Source organism: Penicillium vulpinum (assembly GCF_028829585.1).
Source record: "Penicillium vulpinum strain IBT 29486 chromosome Unknown utg000004l_segment0_segment0, whole genome shotgun sequence".
NCBI classification, from domain to species: domain Eukaryota; kingdom Fungi; phylum Ascomycota; class Eurotiomycetes; order Eurotiales; family Aspergillaceae; genus Penicillium; species Penicillium vulpinum.
Genome location: NW_026643244.1, coordinates 6,682,151 through 6,699,956, shown reverse-complemented (window position 1 = coordinate 6,699,956; position 17,806 = coordinate 6,682,151). Strand labels below are relative to the sequence as shown.

Here is a 17,806-nt window from a genome sequence, read left to right as displayed (position 1 = left end):
TGATTCTTAGGCCATATGATGGGTAAATACTACTCTAAGGAAGTCATATAATCTGTGAAATAAGCAGAGATTTGGGAATCTCGCTTCGGATGCTAGATGCATACCTGTACAGTTTACGAGTTTAGTTGAAGATCGTAGGGCATAGGTAGCCACCACCACTCGGGACCTCGCTCCTATTGGTTTTTATTACTGGCAGAAAATTTGCCACCCACCGAAACTTGAACAATAGTCGGAATTGTAATCATCTATCTATAATAGAAGGCATTTTCATACATAAAAACCAGCGGGGATGCGTTTAATCATTCAACCTAGACAAACATCTAGCTGAATATATATATCTCCCTTTTTCAACCCTAATTCTCTGGGGATTAATAAAGCAGCAACCTCGGATTCATAGATATAAACTTCTCATTAGGACAATATAAAAATTGAAGTATTCTAGGATTATGGTATTAGCAATTATTTTAGAAATAAAATGTGGTCAAGCCAATAGTATGTGGAGAAAAAAACCCCCAAAACCACCCCCAAAAAACCCCCAAAAAAAGAGCTACATAGAGAATATGTAAAGCTTATTCCTACATCTTCTTGCATATCCAGAATCCCAATATTTCAAAGATTTCACAAATTCCGGATGTCTACTCCGATTTGATGTAGTATGGTATATCGTATACTGGATAAGGCGGTCATTGACTTTTTTCTGCCCAAAATTCCTTCACAACTGTTGTAACCCCAAAATAAAAATCCGAGACTATTCTAGAGACTGTCTTTACATCAACAATATAGAAGGAAATGAGTCAAGAGTTTCGTCACACTGCATAATATCCTAGGTAAGCTATTTGATGGATCTTGAACTATCGAATGACCACATGCGCAAAAAAAAATATCCTGTTTGATGCCCCTCCTTTTGACCGTTTGCATTTCATATTTTCCCTGCTCTTCTCGGACTTCTATCTTTACCCTCTACTCCCTGTGCTTGTCTTTGCTCTCTTAGCTTAGCTTAACCGATTTACATTGGTGTCACCAAATGTTACTCTAGTCTTGATACTTACAGTCTATCTAGCCACCTAGGCAAACTATCGAACTTTCGAAATATTGAGAACATAATGGATCGCCATGTTGTACTAGACTGGTGAGCACTGGCTCTCTAACTCTGGGAGCCAGCTCGTTTTTACTGATTATCGAATAAGGTACAATAACCTAGACTCTCGAGTCGTGGACCTCGTCGGTGATTTTGTTGGTGACGAGCTTTTCATAATCGAAGGAGATTCGCTTCTACTCCAATGCTTTTCCAACGAGAAACTTGACTTCAGCCCGGGTTTCCAGGTCTTGCATGCAACCTACCTTGCCGAGAAGTTGTTACAAAAGCTTCAACAGCGCAAGTGTTTCTTTGAGCTTGTCTTTTTCGCAGAGAATGCCCCGTTATGTATTCCCAAAGGAGTCCACAGAGATTTTCACCCAAGGTACCTCCTTGCCCGAGAGGCAATCATACAACATCTTGTCTCTGTTCGCGTCCAACCATCACAATTCTTCCAAGCCTTGAGGTTTGATAGCTTCCAGTCTGATGAGTTCAAAGCTCATCTGATAAGCTCGGGGGCATACTTGTTCATGTGTCATGACGGCGCGTTTTCCGACCACAAGGATGATACTGCTAGTGATGTCGACAGCAGCGATTCTGAAAGTGATTCAGACAGCAGCGACTTCGAAGATGGTGACCAAAAAGATTCTTTTGTCGATAATCGAGGCGAGATCTCAAGATTTAAGCTCCGCACGATGATCTACTGGTTTGTTGTCCACGGATACAACCTTGCTCTCATCAATACTCTCGAGTTCCGTGACACAAAGGTAGCTTTTTTTCAGCCCCCGGAAGACTGGGCTCGATACTGACAATATACGCAGGTCATGGCAATGGTTATTGAAAGCTCCATCAAAACGAATCCCTTGCCGACTAGCCCCGAAACAGACGATCCTAAAAAGCTTGGTCAAAACAAGACTGATCCTAATCATCTGTGGGACTCGCTCTCCCAATTAAAAATTGAAGACAGCCAAGACCAAGCGGAGGATGCACCTGAATACGACTCCGTTAACAACGAACAGTCAAATCAGGCTGAAACAGACAAGATCCTCGAACAGGCACTTCTTGAGAAGCCTGGGCTGTCGCAACGCGAATGTCTTGTGGTTGTTACACTCAGCTCCATGCTTTTGGGTGACGTTGCGGACAACCTCGAAAACAAGATTGGAGCACAGTCTATGCTTTTGCACATTGTACTTTTGCAAAATACCCAACTATCGGATCGATCGATCCAAACCACTGCACCTAGAAACTTGAAATTTTTTAACGAATTTGTGAAAACAGCGAAGTCTTTGCTCAGCTCGAAGCTTTGGGAAAAAGTAGTGAAGGACCACAACTTACCTTGCGATCTTTCTGACCTCATAGATGGAAGATTGTTTTTCGAAGTCCAGCGGATGGTCGAGAAATTGGGTATCCAAAGCCTAATCTCATCGGCCACACTATCACCGTTCAACAGCCTTGCGTGTCTGCTGGACCGCATTTGTGGTACAACACTGCAATGTGAAACGGCTGGGAAAGCAGGAGCTGGCTCTGAAGACGCCACTCATGGAAGTATCTCCAAGCCCCATGGCTTTGAAAAGGTGCTTCCATTTAGCAATGCAGTCTTCGATAATATTTTGAAGCCTGTTCATCTCGAAGTCGATGAATCTGTCGATGCGAAGAGTGATGGCAAAAGTTTCAAGGAGTTCAAGGAAGACAGCCATTGGCATAGTTCGAGGCCCCTTGATCAAAAGAAAGTCATTCTAACGCCCCAAGAGGTTGAGCGAAGCCACAAACGGAACCAACGTTTCATGGCTGAGATGAGAGATTATGCTGCAAGTCTCTCAGGATCACAGCCGGAGCCGATCGTTGTTGAATCTTCCAGTACTTCACGCCAGAAGTCTCACCAAACCCCTTCGGCAAACAGAGATATTGGAACCCACTCGGCGGCTTCGAAATCAGACAAGAAGTCTCACTCTAAGTCTGGTAAACCATCCACCAAGGAGATTGCCGCAGCATTCGTTCATCAAAAAGCAATGGAAGTAACCCAAAAGCAAAGACAGAAGTGGAAAAACATGTATAATGACGAATTCGCTCTCATTGACGATCTTGTGACTCGTTTTACAAGGCTCAACGGATACTTGACTAGTCTGCCCAAAGATAGTCGACAGGTTTTGGAACCTGAAATTTTGACTTGCATGATCGATACATTGCTTCGACTTCTCTTTGTCGAACGCACGAATGTGCAGAGTAAAAAGCACATGTTGATCGTGACACGTATTTGGGAGATCGTCACTTCTCTCGCGAAAATCAAGCAAGGCATCTCATCTGATATTGTCGCATATGTTTCGACAGTCTGTCAAATTCTTGGTTTGCCAGCTGCTCAGCTTCATGCCGACAGTGAACAGCCACTGTCTTTCCCGTCGTTCAAGATCCCTAAATCAGCACCTAGCATGAGTATCGAGATGAGCCCAGTTGAATTCCAGCTTAAACACGGTGGACCTTTCATGGAGCGCAGCATAGACTCAGTGCCCGACTCCCGGACGCCTGATTTTGCGCCCGATCGCTGGCAGCGTGAAGTGTTGGACCAGATCGATGCAAAGAAGAGTGCATTCATCGTCGCTCCAACGAGTGCAGGAAAAACATTCATTTCGTAAGTCGCAATATCTCCCAATACAGAGTCATGCTAACATTTATCAGCTTCTATGCGATGAGACAGATCTTGAAAGAAGATAATGATGGAATTCTTGTTTATGTTGCCCCCACAAAGGCTCTTGTCAATCAGATCGCAGCCGAGGTGCAAGCCCGATTTTCTAAGTCATTCCCAGCCAAAACTAGTGGAAAGTCCGTTTGGGCCATCCACACAAGAGACTATCGTATCAACAATCCCCAGGGATGCCAAATTCTCATCACGGTTCCTCAGATTCTGCAGATCATGCTGCTTAATCCCTCTAACGCCAGTGCATGGACTCCCCGCTTGAGGCGTATCATCTTTGATGAGATCCATTGTATTGGCCAGGCTGAGGATGGTGTCGTCTGGGAGCAACTGCTTCTGATGTCGCCATGCCCAATTATCGCCCTCTCAGCTACCGTCGGAAATCCCCAGGAATTCTACAAGTGGCTAGGTCTTGCCCAGAAAACCAATGGATTCGACCTCAAGATGATCCAGCATCAGCACCGTTATTCAGATTTGCGAAAGTACGTGTACGAGCCTAGTGGTGACTTCTCGTTCAAAGGCTTTTCCAATACCCCTAGCTTGGCCCGTTTAGGCCTAGATGCAGCAGACGATATGACATTCGTGCATCCTGTCACCAGCCTGCTGGACCGCTCCAGATCGATCCCAGATGATCTTGACTTTGAGCCACGTGACTGCTTCACTTTGTGGAAAGCGATGAAGGATCTTCAAACAAAGCAGTTCCCCGTTGATCCATCTCTGGATCCGTCCATATTTTTCTCGAACATTGTCATCAAAAAAGTGCACATCATAGAATGGCAGAGACAACTCAAAATGGTGTTGGGAGAGTGGATGAAAGACCGAGAATCCCCATTCGAGGCGCTTTTGCTCAATCTTGACCACCCAACAGGGTTCGTATTAGAAAAAGAAATGGACTTGTCGAAACAGGTATCTCGGATGAACGGCCTATCGGAAACACTGAACGATAACCTACTCGACACAACCCTTCCTTTGATCTCCTCACTACACGCTCAGAATGCTCTTCCCGCGCTCTTCTTTAATTACGACCGCGGTAGATGTGAAGATATATGCCAAGAACTGTTGTCACAGCTACTGAACGCTGAGACAAAATGGAAAGAAGAGAGCCCGGTATGGAAATCGAAGATTGCCAAGTGGGAGGCATGGAAGACATCCAAGAACTCAGCAAAGAAGAAGCTTGAAAGGGTTGCCAAGAAGAAGACAAGTGGAAACGCCGACGAAGAGCCAACTTCCAAGGCAGAGCAAGCTAAAGAGTCAGCATCTGCTGATTTCGGCTGGCTTGATCTCTTTGACCCGAAGAGACCTGTCGATGGATTCCATTTGGCCGACTTCAAGAAAGTCACCGCTTCCGAGTTTTATGTCTATGCAAAGCAGCTGCAATGGCGCTCGGTACCTCAATGGTTGATTGATGCCCTAGAGCGAGGAATTGGTGTCCACCATGCTGGTATGAATCGCAAGTACCGTCAAGTTTGTGAGATCCTCTTTAGGAAAGGCTTTTTGCGTGTCGTGATTGCTACTGGCACGTTGGCCTTGGGTATCAACATGCCTTGTAAGACAGTCGTCTTTTCCGGCGATTCCATTTTCCTGACAGCCCTGAATTTCCGACAAGCCGCCGGAAGAGCAGGACGTCGTGGATTTGATGTACTGGGAAATGTTGTTTTCCAGCATGTTCCACCATCCAAGGTGCAACGACTGATGAGCTCAAGACTCCCAAGTCTTAATGGGCATTTCCCCATAACAACAAGTCTAGTTCTACGGCTGTTCATCTTGCTACACGGCTCAAAACAGGCTCCATCTGCCGTGAAATCAATCAACTCTATACTCTCGAGTCCTCGAATCCATCTCGGTGGCCCTGAGATGAAGCAAACAGTGCTCCACCATCTCCGATTCTCCATTGAATACCTCCGACGAAACAATCTTCTTAGCAGTACAGGTATGGCCTTGAATTTTGCGGGCTGTATCTCTCATCTGTACTACACGGAGAATTCTAGCTTTGCTTTCCACTCCCTACTGAACTCTGGATACCTCCAAGATCTCTGTCAGGACATAGAGACGAAGCCGAAAAAGACTGTTCATACTTTGATGCTGGTCATGGCCCACCTTTTCGGGCGTATTCCCCTACGATCCTCCACCTTGGAACGATTCCAGAGCGCAGAAAAGAAGCCCTCCTCGATCGTGGCTCTTCCCCCTTTGCCGAGAAAAGCAGCTTCCGCTCTACGTGCCCACAATAGACAGGTCCGGGATATCTACACTGGATACGTCTCCACTTTTGTCAAGCAGCATGTCAAGGAACCCGAACGTTCGCTACCATTCAGTGGGGTTAAGTGCGGCGGAGAAAGCTCAACCGAGAAACTCGGTTTCTCGGACTTCGAGCATATCTCCCCATCAATTGTCTCCCCATTCTTCGCTCTTTCAGGAAATGGCGACGAGTGCAGTACTGTCTTCGAGCTCAGCCAAATGGTCCGCAGTGGCGTCTGGATTGAGGATTCCGTCATTCCATATGTGCCTGTTGACACCAACGAGAACGCGGTCCCTCTCAATGCATACCTGTATGACTTCTTCAAACACGGAAATGTTTCTCAGTTGGAGACTGCAAATCGCATTCGTCGCGGAGACATCTGGTTTGTGTTGAACGACTTCTCGTTGACTTTGGCAACTATCAAGACTAGCATCGAAGGGTTCCTCAAGCCTGGAGGCAATATCGGTGCAGACATGCTCGACGTTGCTGGTGGAGGTGATGATTACGAGAATCTCCAGGATGATAAGGCCGTTGACCAGATTGAGGCTGAAAATGCTGGAAGGATGACTGTGAAACCAGAGGCGATGCCTCCTGCCCCTGTCCCCGCCTCTCGCCCCAAAGCGAAGAAGGTTGTGGTGGATAGCTGGGAGGATGAGATGGATGAGGAGGAGGAGGAGGAAAGCGCGGATGAAGCCGCCGATGCTTCCAAAGATGCGACCAACGGGCTCTCCAAGACTACGCAAGAAAAGCCCGTGGACAAGTCTCACAAATCTATGCTCTTGGTTGCCAAGGCCTTCAGAGAACTGCACAATGAGTTTGATAGCAAGTTCAAGGCTATGTGGGCTTAAGAGTGGATTGTGAAGGATGAAATACTAGAACGATATACTAAATTGAGAAGTATCTGAAGTGAGAGAATTCTAAAGTAAGAGATGTCTGAAATTAGTAAAATCAGATGACCCTGTGGCGCCGTGATTGCAGTCAAATGTTCAATAACGGACAAATTGACTGTCTCCTCGTCGTCTCCATGTTCCTCTTCTAGGTTTCGGACGACCTGGATCTGTTGGAGTCGGCTGCTCGTCATATTCGCAAGATCATTACTTGCTATATTCCCCGGATGCCAGGTTGGGGTTGGTGCGTTGAAACGGACTGACTGGATGTAATTTGTATATGGTGTGAATCCTGCGAGCCACTGTGCTGCGTCTGTGTAGGCCGCTCCCAGACCTAGATCATCAATTTCTGCCTGGTCCATATCGAGTCTGGTCACAGTGAGGACTCGCAAGGACAGGTATTGATTTTGCTTTATATCAGAGGTTGAATTGAATTCTCGGACCTGGTTCGCATGGCTCACAGTACCAAAGAATCGCTCGGCCCGTCTCCATGCTGTAAAGGTAGAGGATATCTTATTGTAATAGCGCTGTGCTCGACCTGGAGGCATGGTTGATTGATATAAAGTCGAATTGCAGATAGCAGGATATCGTGTGTTGGGCTGATAGCGGTAGAAAGATAGCTCAGCACTACTACGAGCACTCGCATTTGGCCTCCCATTTTTTATCATAGCACGTCGAGGAATCCCCCTCATCGGCCGCACCCACGCAACCAAGCTAGGCCGCCTAAACCTAAAGACAGACGAGAATATCAAAAACGCTCCAGTCTTCAGTATCGGACCAGTCGTGGGTGGCCTCAGCATCATTCGTCCCCGCTAAATCACCAGACAAAACCACACACTCCGAGACGACAAGCTGTGCCTAATGGAGATTTAATAGTTCCTAGCAAAGTAGTAATACGACCATCCTTACTACTTCCTAGCTTAAAAGTTTCCGAATATAATATCTGTTGTTACGGCCTTAGGCCGCAGTTGATGCCTGAGCAATTATGCTACCGATATACTCGAAATAATGCCCCCCAAAAAGCCGCCAGTCTCTCATCCGATGGCTTTATTACTCCGAACTTCGCAAGTCTAGAGAGCGTCTACATGATTCTTTTGTTCGCGGTCAGTCAAGTTCCATTCGACTCGGGAAATCTTCATTTTCTTCTGAGATTCACCGGATCTACTCTATGTACTCATGTCACTGTCCACATTTTGCCTATTATTCTCGATATCTGAGCTCTGCCAACTTGCTGCAACCATAGCTTCGCGGCTATTTGAATTTACTATTGCTCCACAGCCACTATGATGCTCTCGAGAATTAGCTTTGTTTCCCCGCGTGTGTGAATGGAAGTTGGATCCAGTAGAAGGCTGGGAATGATATTTTGAGGCATCACTCCTCACTTTGCTACGGACGCCTTTCACGAGTGGGTTAAGAAACGGGAGGCACCCGCAAATCACGGCCACATCCAATTCGAGGCAAGTCCAGATGGACTCTTTGGCGCTTGAAACTGTATGATGTCAGTTTTGAATTATTGTATGAACTGGGATAAGAACGAACCCGCAAGGTCAGTGACCTGGAATTGGCGGAATTCAATCAGGCGCATCAGACTAAAGATACAAACACTGCAATCCGTCAGAAGGAAGCTATATATCATGTTATGGGGTGGGATTTCTCACACTCCACCTAAGGAAAACACCAGGATTAATGTTATTTTCTGTCGATTGTTGATCTGTAACTTCCAAAATACAGGGATTGGTAGGCAGAGAATGGCAACATCTTCAATCAATGCGATCGAGCCCATGGTTTGGAAGAATTGAACTTGTCCTCCCATACAGTGTCCTTCAAGGTCTTTATTGTAGTAGTATTGTACCGGTATGCATTGGAAGATATTAACCAACAGGCCAGCGAGAGCCCACGTGGCGATAAATCCAATCAGGCAGTTAGAAAGAATAACGTATGCACGGATCAAGCCAAACAGTTGTTTGATAAAGACGACGATCGAGATCTTGACAAAGGCCATTGATGGGGGCCAGAACTTCTGTATCATCCATGTCCCCTGTGTAAAATGTTAGATTTTTCTTCAAATTAATTATGAGTATAACATACGAATTGAATATTCTTCCGCTCATATTTGGGGAGCGACTTGATTGGTAGGCCGACACCATTGAAGGCGGCTTTAATGGTTAGTATATCTTACGAAGAATGGACGTGAGGAATACTCACTAAATAGTACAGAAGCTGTAACCCCATAGGAGAGGATTAGACCAACTCCCATTAGATAATCTTCCAGTTGAAGACTCACAGCTTTCATTCGTCTGCAATAGAGACGTAACAGATAGATGATAGTAGCCATACCAGCCCCTACAATAGGCACGATAGTGAGAACATTTTTCCAATATGTATTCACCTCATGGGCCATATTGTGAAAGATAGAAATCTGTTTGAGCAAAGAACAGGGGCGAATATTTCCCTGTAATCATAGAAATTCTTGTGTATACCTTCCGAGGTCGGGTGGACTGAGAAGATTAACCTTCGGCTTGAGGTCATCACTTCAACTACTCCGTAGAATTAGTGGAATCACAAGACTTGATTATAGATTTTAATTCCTTGAACATATCCAGATCTGTAGAATATAGTATTTCAGTGATCTTTTACCTAAACCGGTGTAGGGTTTCGCGTACGGTGAAATATTTTTTTTTTGCTGTAGACTTGGGGGATGCCTATGTAGTTACAGCGTACCCTGCCATGCCAGTCCGAGAAAGGACGCTACTGCATGCCACGAGTGATAAATATGGTATTCTTTCAAACGAATACATTGAATTGAATACAAAAAAAATTGTATGGGGGGAATGATGAATGAAGTTCGTAGAAAAGAGAAAAATTCGTTATTACTAAAATTCTTAAATAAAGCACCAGTTTTAGCTCGTTTAAATCGGGTATTCGTTATATGTCCGTTATAACAGGGGTTCAGTGTAGCCTAAAAAGGTGTACACCTTCGTAGGGCGCATCCTTAACTTGCCAACTGTTCTGTTCTTTGACACGTCGCCCATCCAACCATGCCTTTCTCCCTTCCTTATTATCGGGATGCTGGTCAATTACCAGGGCCGCTTCCCGATCAAAATGAGATTGAACGGTCAACACAAACCCTCCCTAAGAGATCAGACTACGGTGGGCGCATGGTCGTAATCAGAGACAAATACGTTGTGAAATATGGCCCGCTTGTGACCGAAAATGAGGGATATGCTCTAATTTTTGTTGAAAAACGACTCAACATCGCAGCACCACGACTCTACGCCATGTACCGCGATCGGGACATCCTGTATATCGTCATGGAATACATCCCCAACATTTCTCTAGGGATGGCGTGGTCTTCGCTCACAGAGGCAAATAAAAATTTGATTGTTGGACAATTGCGATGCATCTTTGATCAGATGAGAGCGCTGCCATCGCCCGGGTTTTATGGCAGCGTCAACAGAGGACCCGTTCCCCATAGATATTTTTTTTTCTCGTGAAAAGAACGTTGCTGTTACCGGCCCTTTCCAGACGGAAGAAGAATTTGGAAAAGCCATCGCACTTCGCTCAAAAACTATGTGGAGCGAATCAAATTGTCATAGCTTTCTCTCCGACCATCTTGCTCGCCACCTCCCATTGGCACTTCGCAATCATCCACCTATATTCACCCACGGGGATCTCTCCAGAGAGAATGTTCTTGTACGAAAGGTCGTTAATTCTGTCCCAAATGAAGAAGAGTATGAAGTAGCTGCCCTTGTCGACTGGGAAGCGGCTGGATGGTATCCTTCGTACTGGGAATACTCTCATATATTTCCCCTCCTGCAGTGGATTGACGACTGGCCAGCATATGTTGAGAAAATTATCGATCCCTTGCCGCTGGAGGGTGCCATGATGCGGGTTGTCTTTAATGATCTTGAGTTTTAGAGCGAGATAACACCATGTTGACCCCGGTGTCTGTTGGTCACAACGAAATGTTGGATTGATGTGTTTTGATCTCAAGTTATGTTCCAACCTAGAACCTGGTATGCGAGGAATGCTCCAAGAAGGGCTGCTTTCATCTATTTCAGATGAGCTGTTTCCATTTCGAAGCTTCCGTCAGCCTTAATTCAGCCTTTCAAATCCTATAAATCACCTCGGCAATACTCAACTGACCCCCAAACTCAATGTCTTTACATAATCCACATTGACAGCCCCCCACCGCCCCCCAAACCCTCACTTTCTTTTTGATTCTTAGTCCTGGCCCTTCCGGATTGGCACTATGAAACACTGTCAAACAGACCATAGACGCTGCACAGGTATGATTATTCAACCATCCCTCCAACTATCCTCGGTCCTGGAGTGACAGTTCTCCGAAGACAGAGAAGCGTCCTTAGTAAGATGGTACAGTCCCTCATAAGATCTTCCGTGTCAGCTTGTTTCACTGGACACTGGAAATGAATAAGGGGCGGCAAAATGAAAGAGAGCCATGGAAGAAGAAAAGCAGCTTTGCCTATCAAAGTTAGTTATTCACAGACATCGCCATTACATGGATTGTTAAGGCGGGTTATATATATACATTATTTCACTAAAATTATTTAGCGACTCCAGTATGGAGAAAGGACTAGTGATGGATCAATCACACATTATATATTCACTATACAATATATTCCTTTCTTGATTATAGAATTTAATTGCTTGAATGTAACTAATTATCCGCTAAATATGTACGGAGTAGATATTTCGGTGATCTTTTACCGAAACCGGCGTAATATAGTTATGCAATTAAGACCTTTAATGGGTTTCGCGTACCTTTTCTTAGTGAATCTTAGTGAATCCTAGTGTGTCTTAGTCTGTCTTATTCCTGGCTCAGTTGATATTTCTACCTTGGTATTGCTTTTTTGCTATTCTCATTCTTCTCTTCGGCCCAAGAATGTTGGCCAAGTTATCGGGGCTGGTCCTACTGGGGTTACTGAGCTCTACTGTTACTGGAAAGGGCGCATGCACTCTGGATGACTTCAATGCAACAGTTGGAGGACGCGTCCAGTATCTCACTCCTTTCTCCTTGCCCTGCTTCTCCAGCTATAATGGGAAACCGGTGGCTCGCGACAATGCTGCCTGCACTACCATCCAGGTGAACTATGCGGATCCATGGCTAAGAACGAATTCTCCCAATGGCTACATGAACAACCAGGATGAGATGTGGGCGTCCGATCCTAGTGATCAGTGCCTCCTCGACAGCAGCAATCCCATGGATCCTCTAGCGTTTGTGAATGCCACCTGCCGACAGGGTAATCTACCATCTCATTATCTTGAAGTGCAGAGTGCAAGGGATGTGATTGGAGCTTTCAAGTTCTCCAACTGCTCCGGCAAAAAGCTCGTCATCAAAAATAGTGGCCATGATTACCTCACCCGCAGCAGTGGCCGTGACACGTTATCCCTTTGGACGCGAAACCTGCGATCTATGCACTATAACCCAGACTTCACTCCCTGCGGTTCCAAAAATACCGCTCGCAGGTATAAAGCTATCACCGTCGGTGCCGGAGTCAACTTCGACGAGGCGTACGAGTTTGCACATAAAAACAACGTAACTATAATCGGCGGCTATTCATCCACCGTCGGTGTCTCAGGTGGTTGGGTACAAAACGGCGGCCATTCCATCTTGAGCCCCGTGTACGGTCTCGGTGTTGACCGTGTCCTCGAGTTCAAGGTCGTTACCCCAGATGGGGTGTACCGTACTGCCAACGAATTCCAGAACCCCGACCTCTTCTGGGCCCTCCGCGGTGGTGGTGGCGGAACCTTTGGCGTAGTCCTCGAAAGCACTCACCATGTGGAACCTACTATCCGCTTTGTCGCTGCCAACATCAAATTCCCCAGCAACTCGACCAACATGCTTCCATTTATGGAGATCGTCGTTAACAACACCCTCAAATGGGGACAGGAAGGATGGGGTGGTCATATCACCGGTAACACCCTCGTCAATATCTCTCCTTTCCTCTCCATCAATCAAGCCAAGGCCTCTCTGGCAAGCGTAATCACCTACGCCAAAGCAAACGGGGGCTCCGCCACCATCGAAGAGTTCACTTCTTGGTACCCATTTTACGAGAAATATGTCAAGACCAGCTCCGTCGCTGTCGGCGTCACTCGCTTTCCCGGAAGTCGACTGATCCCCCGTTCCATCTTCAAGACCCTTGAGGGCCGCACGAACCTCATGAATTACTTCTCAACTATCCAATCATTGGGCCAGACTCCCTACATCCCGGTCGTCGGGCCAGTGTTGTACAACTACACCGAAGGATCGACCAGTGCTTCTCCCGCCTGGCGTGAGGCTATCTGGGAGTTGGGGTCTGGCGCTTCCTGGGAGTGGAACGCTACCCTTCCCTCTCGGAGACAGAAAATTGAGTCAATTCAGAACATGACGGCCGTTATCGAGGGAATTACCCCTGGCAGTGGTGCGTATAGCAATGAGGCCAACCCGTTCACGGCCAATTGGGTCGAGGCGTGGTGGGGTGATAACTATGAGAAACTGGTGACAATTAAGAACAGATATGACCCCAAAGATTTATTGAGTTGCTGGAAGTGTGTCGGCTGGAATGAGTCGCAGATTGCCGATTCGTCCTTTGCCGCGCTTCTTTGATACCAAGAAACGCGGAATATACACCATATACAGACTCTGCTACTATGAATTCCTCGCCTTCATCAGTGTCTTTGTGGTTCATTTCTTACTCTTGCATTCCCCCTCATCCCCGGGAGGGATGCTAGGCTCACTGTTGGCGCTCGTCTTCTGTGTAGGCGTCATTCTCTGATGCTTGTCTAGCCTCATATATCACTTCATATAGGCTTTTCTAGGGCAATAATACGGCAGAGTGGCAAAAGCTGGAGTTTGTAGGTTCGTTGGCCTTCTGCCGTTTTATCTTTCTATGTAGCTATAAAACTTGGGAGAAAATATCTAACAATAGGACATCTAAAAAGAATATCCAAGAAGACTACCAAAAAAAACATGATTAGACTGTGTAAGAGGTTAACTATCCTTGCGTTACATACATACATACACAGGCACTATACTCCCAAGCATTACATGTATAAGTAGGAGGGGGCTATAATACAACACTAATAGATTTACCTCGCCAAACTAAGGAACTTCAAGCGGTTATTATTTACTGTATCAACTATTTATATGATATAGACAAGCCTTCTATCTCCAGTAGAATGTTCCAAATCATCCCTCCTCCCACCACCCATAAGCACATCCCGCTCTTCACCTTGATCAATAGGACCAGCCTGTACGATAGTATAAGTTGTTTCCGCAACCGCCCGATTCATCCGCTGTAAAAGAATCCGCAGTCCTACCGCCAAGACGGCAACAACAACCATGAAAAATGAGCAAGTAGCCATGCCTCGAACATACCACGGCCCATCAGTCTCGGGATACAGTCTCGTCCCGAGTAGGGGTCCACACTGTCCGATGATATTGAGAATGGCAATGCTCGCACCCTTGCCCTCCTTTTCAACACGGTTATCCATTGACCATGTGATGATGAGGGTGATTGCGGAGAAGAACCCGGCTGTAGCAGGGTAGACGCAGATGTATCGGATGGATATGTGAAGCCATTGTGGCAGGTGTAAGTGGAAATAGCCCGTTGCTGCGATCGCTAAGTAAGCGAGTGATGAAATGAGGGCGTGGGCTATCAAATATGAGCTTCGAGAACGGCTGCGATCTGATGCGTATGCGGTGAGGAGGACTACAATGAAGGCGACGAGATAGGGAGGTGCTGAGAGGGCTTGGGATTGTAAGGAGGAATACCCCATGCTGTCAGAGACGTAAGTTGGCTATCGAGATTAAGAATGGATATCGGTGCAGGACATACTCTTTAATGATAGTGGGCAAGAAGACAGGCATTGAGCTGAAAGCAACGTTACAACTAAAGAACATAAACTGTGATAAACGTGTTAGAACCTTTGTAAAACCCTAAATAGAGATAACACTCACGGCAGCCATATAAGCCTTAGGATCTGCTGCAGTCTTCAAGATCTCTCTCCAATTAAATCGATTTCCATATGATTGATGATAGTCCGCTGTGCTCTCCTCGACACGCTGCTGAGCTACTACCCTCTGGCGACAACTCAGGAATCGAGCCTTACCGGGGGAGTCCGGAATCAGGAACCAAGCAAATACCGCAACAATCACGCTCGGGAACCCCTCCACGAGGAACAGAGTTCGCCACGGTGAGATGGGGCCGTCACTGCTGAACTTGACAATCAAGTAGGCCAGGCTGCTAGCAAAAGATGTCGCAAGTGGTGCCGCTGAGATAAACAGTCCATTACGGAAAGCCAGCTCATGCCTGCGATAGAACAAAGACAGGTAAAACGGAACACCTGGGGCAAAAGCCGCCTCAGTGATTCCGAGCAACGCCCGGAGAACAAGTAGCCCCCAAAAAGAAGTAGCTAGACACTGGAATGATGCGACAAGTCCCCATCCACATACACATAGAGAGATATAAATATGCGCGGGAACAACACGGTACATCAGCGTCATCCATTCGAAGAGAATGTAAGTAATGTAAAAAGCAGTAAGTAGCCATTCATATTGCGAAGATGAAAGTTGTAGATCGTCTGTGAGTCCTGCTATCTTTGCATTTCCAATGTCTGGGTAAATAATCAGTATACACTTGCAATGATACGGGAAACATTCCGCTGTGTGGAATAACCAAACATACTCGAGCGGTCCAAGAAGGAGAGCAAGTAAAGAAGGGCCAGAAACGGGACCAGCTTCCGATCAAACCTCCTCACTACTTCATTCTCCTCCTCCGGTGTGTATCTTGGGCCTAAGCCACTGTGTAGCAGTTTACCCTCGAACCGCTCTCGGGTGTTATAGTCACCATCATTCTCAAAATCGGATAGAGGGTCGCCGACATCCAGGTGGTCATCGAAGTTGGTTTGCAGTCGCAATGGGCCTGTGGGGGATTTTGCAGGCCCTGGCACTGGATGGTCTTCGTCTGAGCCATACGAGACCGGCGTAAATCGTGGGTTTGAGGATGCGCTGGAGCTGGGGGAAGATGCATTATTTCTCGCGACGGAGGGATTAACGTCTGCCATTTCTTGGGGAAGACACAGTTTGGAGTCGTCCTAGGAGCCTGATAGTTGAGATATCATCTCCATTAGATCAGATATTACCTCTTCTCTGAGATCGAATAAAGTAAAATAGTAATAACCCCCTCGATTCGCGAGACCGGGTGACCGATGCTGATCACCAGGGCATCTTCTAGGGTGGATTATGTCATCAATACACGTGGATTCATAATTAGCGCTAAGATGAGAGTAGCTTAGCGTGGAGCTTAGTTCTATTAACGACCATGGGCTGGCATTTTATACTTCAACAACCACTGTCAAATGTTCTACAAGTAGGAGGATGCGTACTTGTCAAATTGTGTTGATGTTTAGATTTGAGACTGATTGTTCTAGGACATGCGGGTGTGTACTTTTCCCGAGCAGCAGCGGAGAAATGGCCACCATAATTCAGAAGGTATCCTCCGACCAGGAGCTCAGGTCCCGCAGTGAGCCTAAGAAGGACGGTAGGAGTCGAAGACACGACTACCCCATCCGATTCTTCTGTTGACATGGCTATGGTCCCATCCACCCTTATGGCTATGGTCCCATGTGTCATTCTCGGGGACATATCTGTCCCAACGGCTAGATCCTCCGCGGTGGTCTCCGTAGTATCCGTAGGGTCGGTTGGGGCTGAGGCTTGGGCTACCCCTCGAATCGTTGTCTGTGTGCTCAAACTTACGTTTGCGGCCGCCGGCGAGTTGATTTGCGTGCGCCTGGCTGACCTGAATGATATTTTCGATTTCAGGAATCAAATCGTGGTCTTTGTCGACTGACTTCATGTATCGCAGGAGATTCTCGGCAGTGTCACGGAGGAATCGGACGCTGTTGGTTCGCTCGCGGTGGCTCTCGGTGACCTCAAGGATGTAATAGTCGGCCTTGGCCTTCTGGTACACCTGGATCAGCTTGTCGATGTGGTGTGAGTTTGATGCGCCAGAGCTCTGTGGCGAATGGCTGGCCTTAATATCTTCGATGGTACCTTCCGCTGTATCGGCTTCAATGGTCGGGATTTTTGGAATAGGGCCTAGTAGATTATGTTAGCACACATAGAGATAAATTCCATCAAAGCGCAACGACAGACCACTGTCTAGGATGCGCTGGGCAGCAAAATGAGCAGCAATGACCGATTTGTTCTCATCCTCCGAGCGACAAGTCTTAGTCCCCAGATACTCGGCCAGGTAAAATTCGAGGAGACCATAGTGTTGCATAGTGTGTCCCTCGTCATAGAGACGAAGGAGAACACGGTCATAGATTGTGACCTGGCCATCATCGTAGGACTGCGAGCGGTTGCGGATAGACTTGACCTGGCGCCTCAGTCCATGGAAGAGGGCTCGGGCATGCTCGCGGTTGCCAACAAGCTCCCGTAGTAGCTCGCTTGGATTCATCACCACACTCCACTTGAGATACAAGCTGTCCTCCTTAGCACGCACCCCACGCGACATGACGCGCTGGGTCTCTAAAAAAGCCATTTCAATTGTTAGCATAATGATATTATGGTATTGGAGTTGAATATCTATGGGCTTAACGCTGGAAGTAACCTACCGCGCTGTTTGGGATGAGAAGATGGCGGCATTGTGAATTTCCGTGCGGTTAAAGAACGATAACCACGCAGTGTTGATAAAGATGGCTGGAAGGGTGAATTAGGAAGGAGAAGGAAGGAACGCTGAGATCTGATCAAATACAACAATGGCAAGGAAATAGATAGATGACCAGACTGCGCGTGACTCGGTCAATAGGGATTGTTTGTCGACTACGGCTAGTGGAACATTGTCTCCAACGCATAATGTAGAGTCAGGGTTACCGAAAAGGGGTTTTCATTTTGGGAAGGCATAGCTTAAGGGCCA

The 17,806-nt window shown here is 46.7% G+C and overlaps 8 protein-coding genes across 8 annotated transcripts; 3 read left to right on the top strand and 5 right to left on the bottom strand.

The window, feature by feature from the left end:
- Positions 1 to 1,103: 1,103 nt before the first annotated feature.
- Positions 1,104 to 6,848, top strand: N7479_011054 (putative DEAD/DEAH box helicase; the record flags this gene model as incomplete). The annotated part of the gene is made up of 4 exons (XM_057258745.1): positions 1,104 to 1,129; positions 1,188 to 1,842; positions 1,897 to 3,701; positions 3,749 to 6,848. The coding sequence occupies 4 exons, from the start codon at positions 1,104 to 1,106 to the stop codon at positions 6,846 to 6,848; spliced, it is 5,586 nt and encodes a 1,861-aa protein (XP_057106203.1).
- Positions 6,849 to 6,917: 69 nt separating this feature from the next.
- Positions 6,918 to 7,435, bottom strand: N7479_011053 (uncharacterized protein; the record flags this gene model as incomplete). The annotated part of the gene is made up of 2 exons (XM_057258744.1): positions 6,918 to 6,933; positions 6,999 to 7,435. 2 exons carry the CDS (start codon positions 7,433 to 7,435, stop codon positions 6,918 to 6,920), a joined length of 453 nt encoding a protein of 150 aa, XP_057106202.1.
- Positions 7,436 to 8,053: 618 nt separating this feature from the next.
- Positions 8,054 to 9,288, bottom strand: N7479_011052 (uncharacterized protein; the record flags this gene model as incomplete). Its single annotated transcript, XM_057258743.1, has 5 exons — positions 8,054 to 8,376; positions 8,427 to 8,491; positions 8,546 to 8,925; positions 8,976 to 9,043; positions 9,093 to 9,288. 5 exons carry the CDS (start codon positions 9,286 to 9,288, stop codon positions 8,054 to 8,056), a joined length of 1,032 nt encoding a protein of 343 aa, XP_057106201.1.
- Positions 9,289 to 9,925: 637 nt separating this feature from the next.
- Positions 9,926 to 10,805, top strand: N7479_011051 (aminoglycoside phosphotransferase family protein; the record flags this gene model as incomplete). The annotated part of the gene is made up of 2 exons (XM_057258742.1): positions 9,926 to 10,351; positions 10,386 to 10,805. 2 exons carry the CDS (start codon positions 9,926 to 9,928, stop codon positions 10,803 to 10,805), a joined length of 846 nt encoding a protein of 281 aa, XP_057106200.1.
- A 985-nt stretch (positions 10,806 to 11,790) lies between these two features.
- On the top strand, positions 11,791 to 13,494 carry N7479_011050 (putative isoamyl alcohol oxidase; the record flags this gene model as incomplete). Its single annotated transcript, XM_057258741.1, has 1 exon — positions 11,791 to 13,494. The coding sequence occupies one exon, from the start codon at positions 11,791 to 11,793 to the stop codon at positions 13,492 to 13,494; it is 1,704 nt and encodes a 567-aa protein (XP_057106199.1).
- A 536-nt stretch (positions 13,495 to 14,030) lies between these two features.
- Positions 14,031 to 15,953, bottom strand: N7479_011049 (uncharacterized protein; the record flags this gene model as incomplete). Its single annotated transcript, XM_057258740.1, has 4 exons — positions 14,031 to 14,667; positions 14,726 to 14,793; positions 14,848 to 15,503; positions 15,575 to 15,953. The coding sequence occupies 4 exons, from the start codon at positions 15,951 to 15,953 to the stop codon at positions 14,031 to 14,033; spliced, it is 1,740 nt and encodes a 579-aa protein (XP_057106198.1).
- A 464-nt stretch (positions 15,954 to 16,417) lies between these two features.
- N7479_011048 (uncharacterized protein) lies at positions 16,418 to 17,535 on the bottom strand (the record flags this gene model as incomplete). Its single annotated transcript, XM_057258739.1, has 3 exons — positions 16,418 to 16,986; positions 17,044 to 17,418; positions 17,505 to 17,535. 3 exons carry the CDS (start codon positions 17,533 to 17,535, stop codon positions 16,418 to 16,420), a joined length of 975 nt encoding a protein of 324 aa, XP_057106197.1.
- Positions 17,536 to 17,552: 17 nt separating this feature from the next.
- Positions 17,553 to 17,744, bottom strand: N7479_011047 (uncharacterized protein; the record flags this gene model as incomplete). Its single annotated transcript, XM_057258738.1, is given in 2 exon segments — positions 17,553 to 17,632; positions 17,645 to 17,744. 2 exon segments carry the CDS (start codon positions 17,742 to 17,744, stop codon positions 17,553 to 17,555), a joined length of 180 nt encoding a protein of 59 aa, XP_057106196.1.
- Between the last annotated feature and the right edge of the window lie 62 nt (positions 17,745 to 17,806).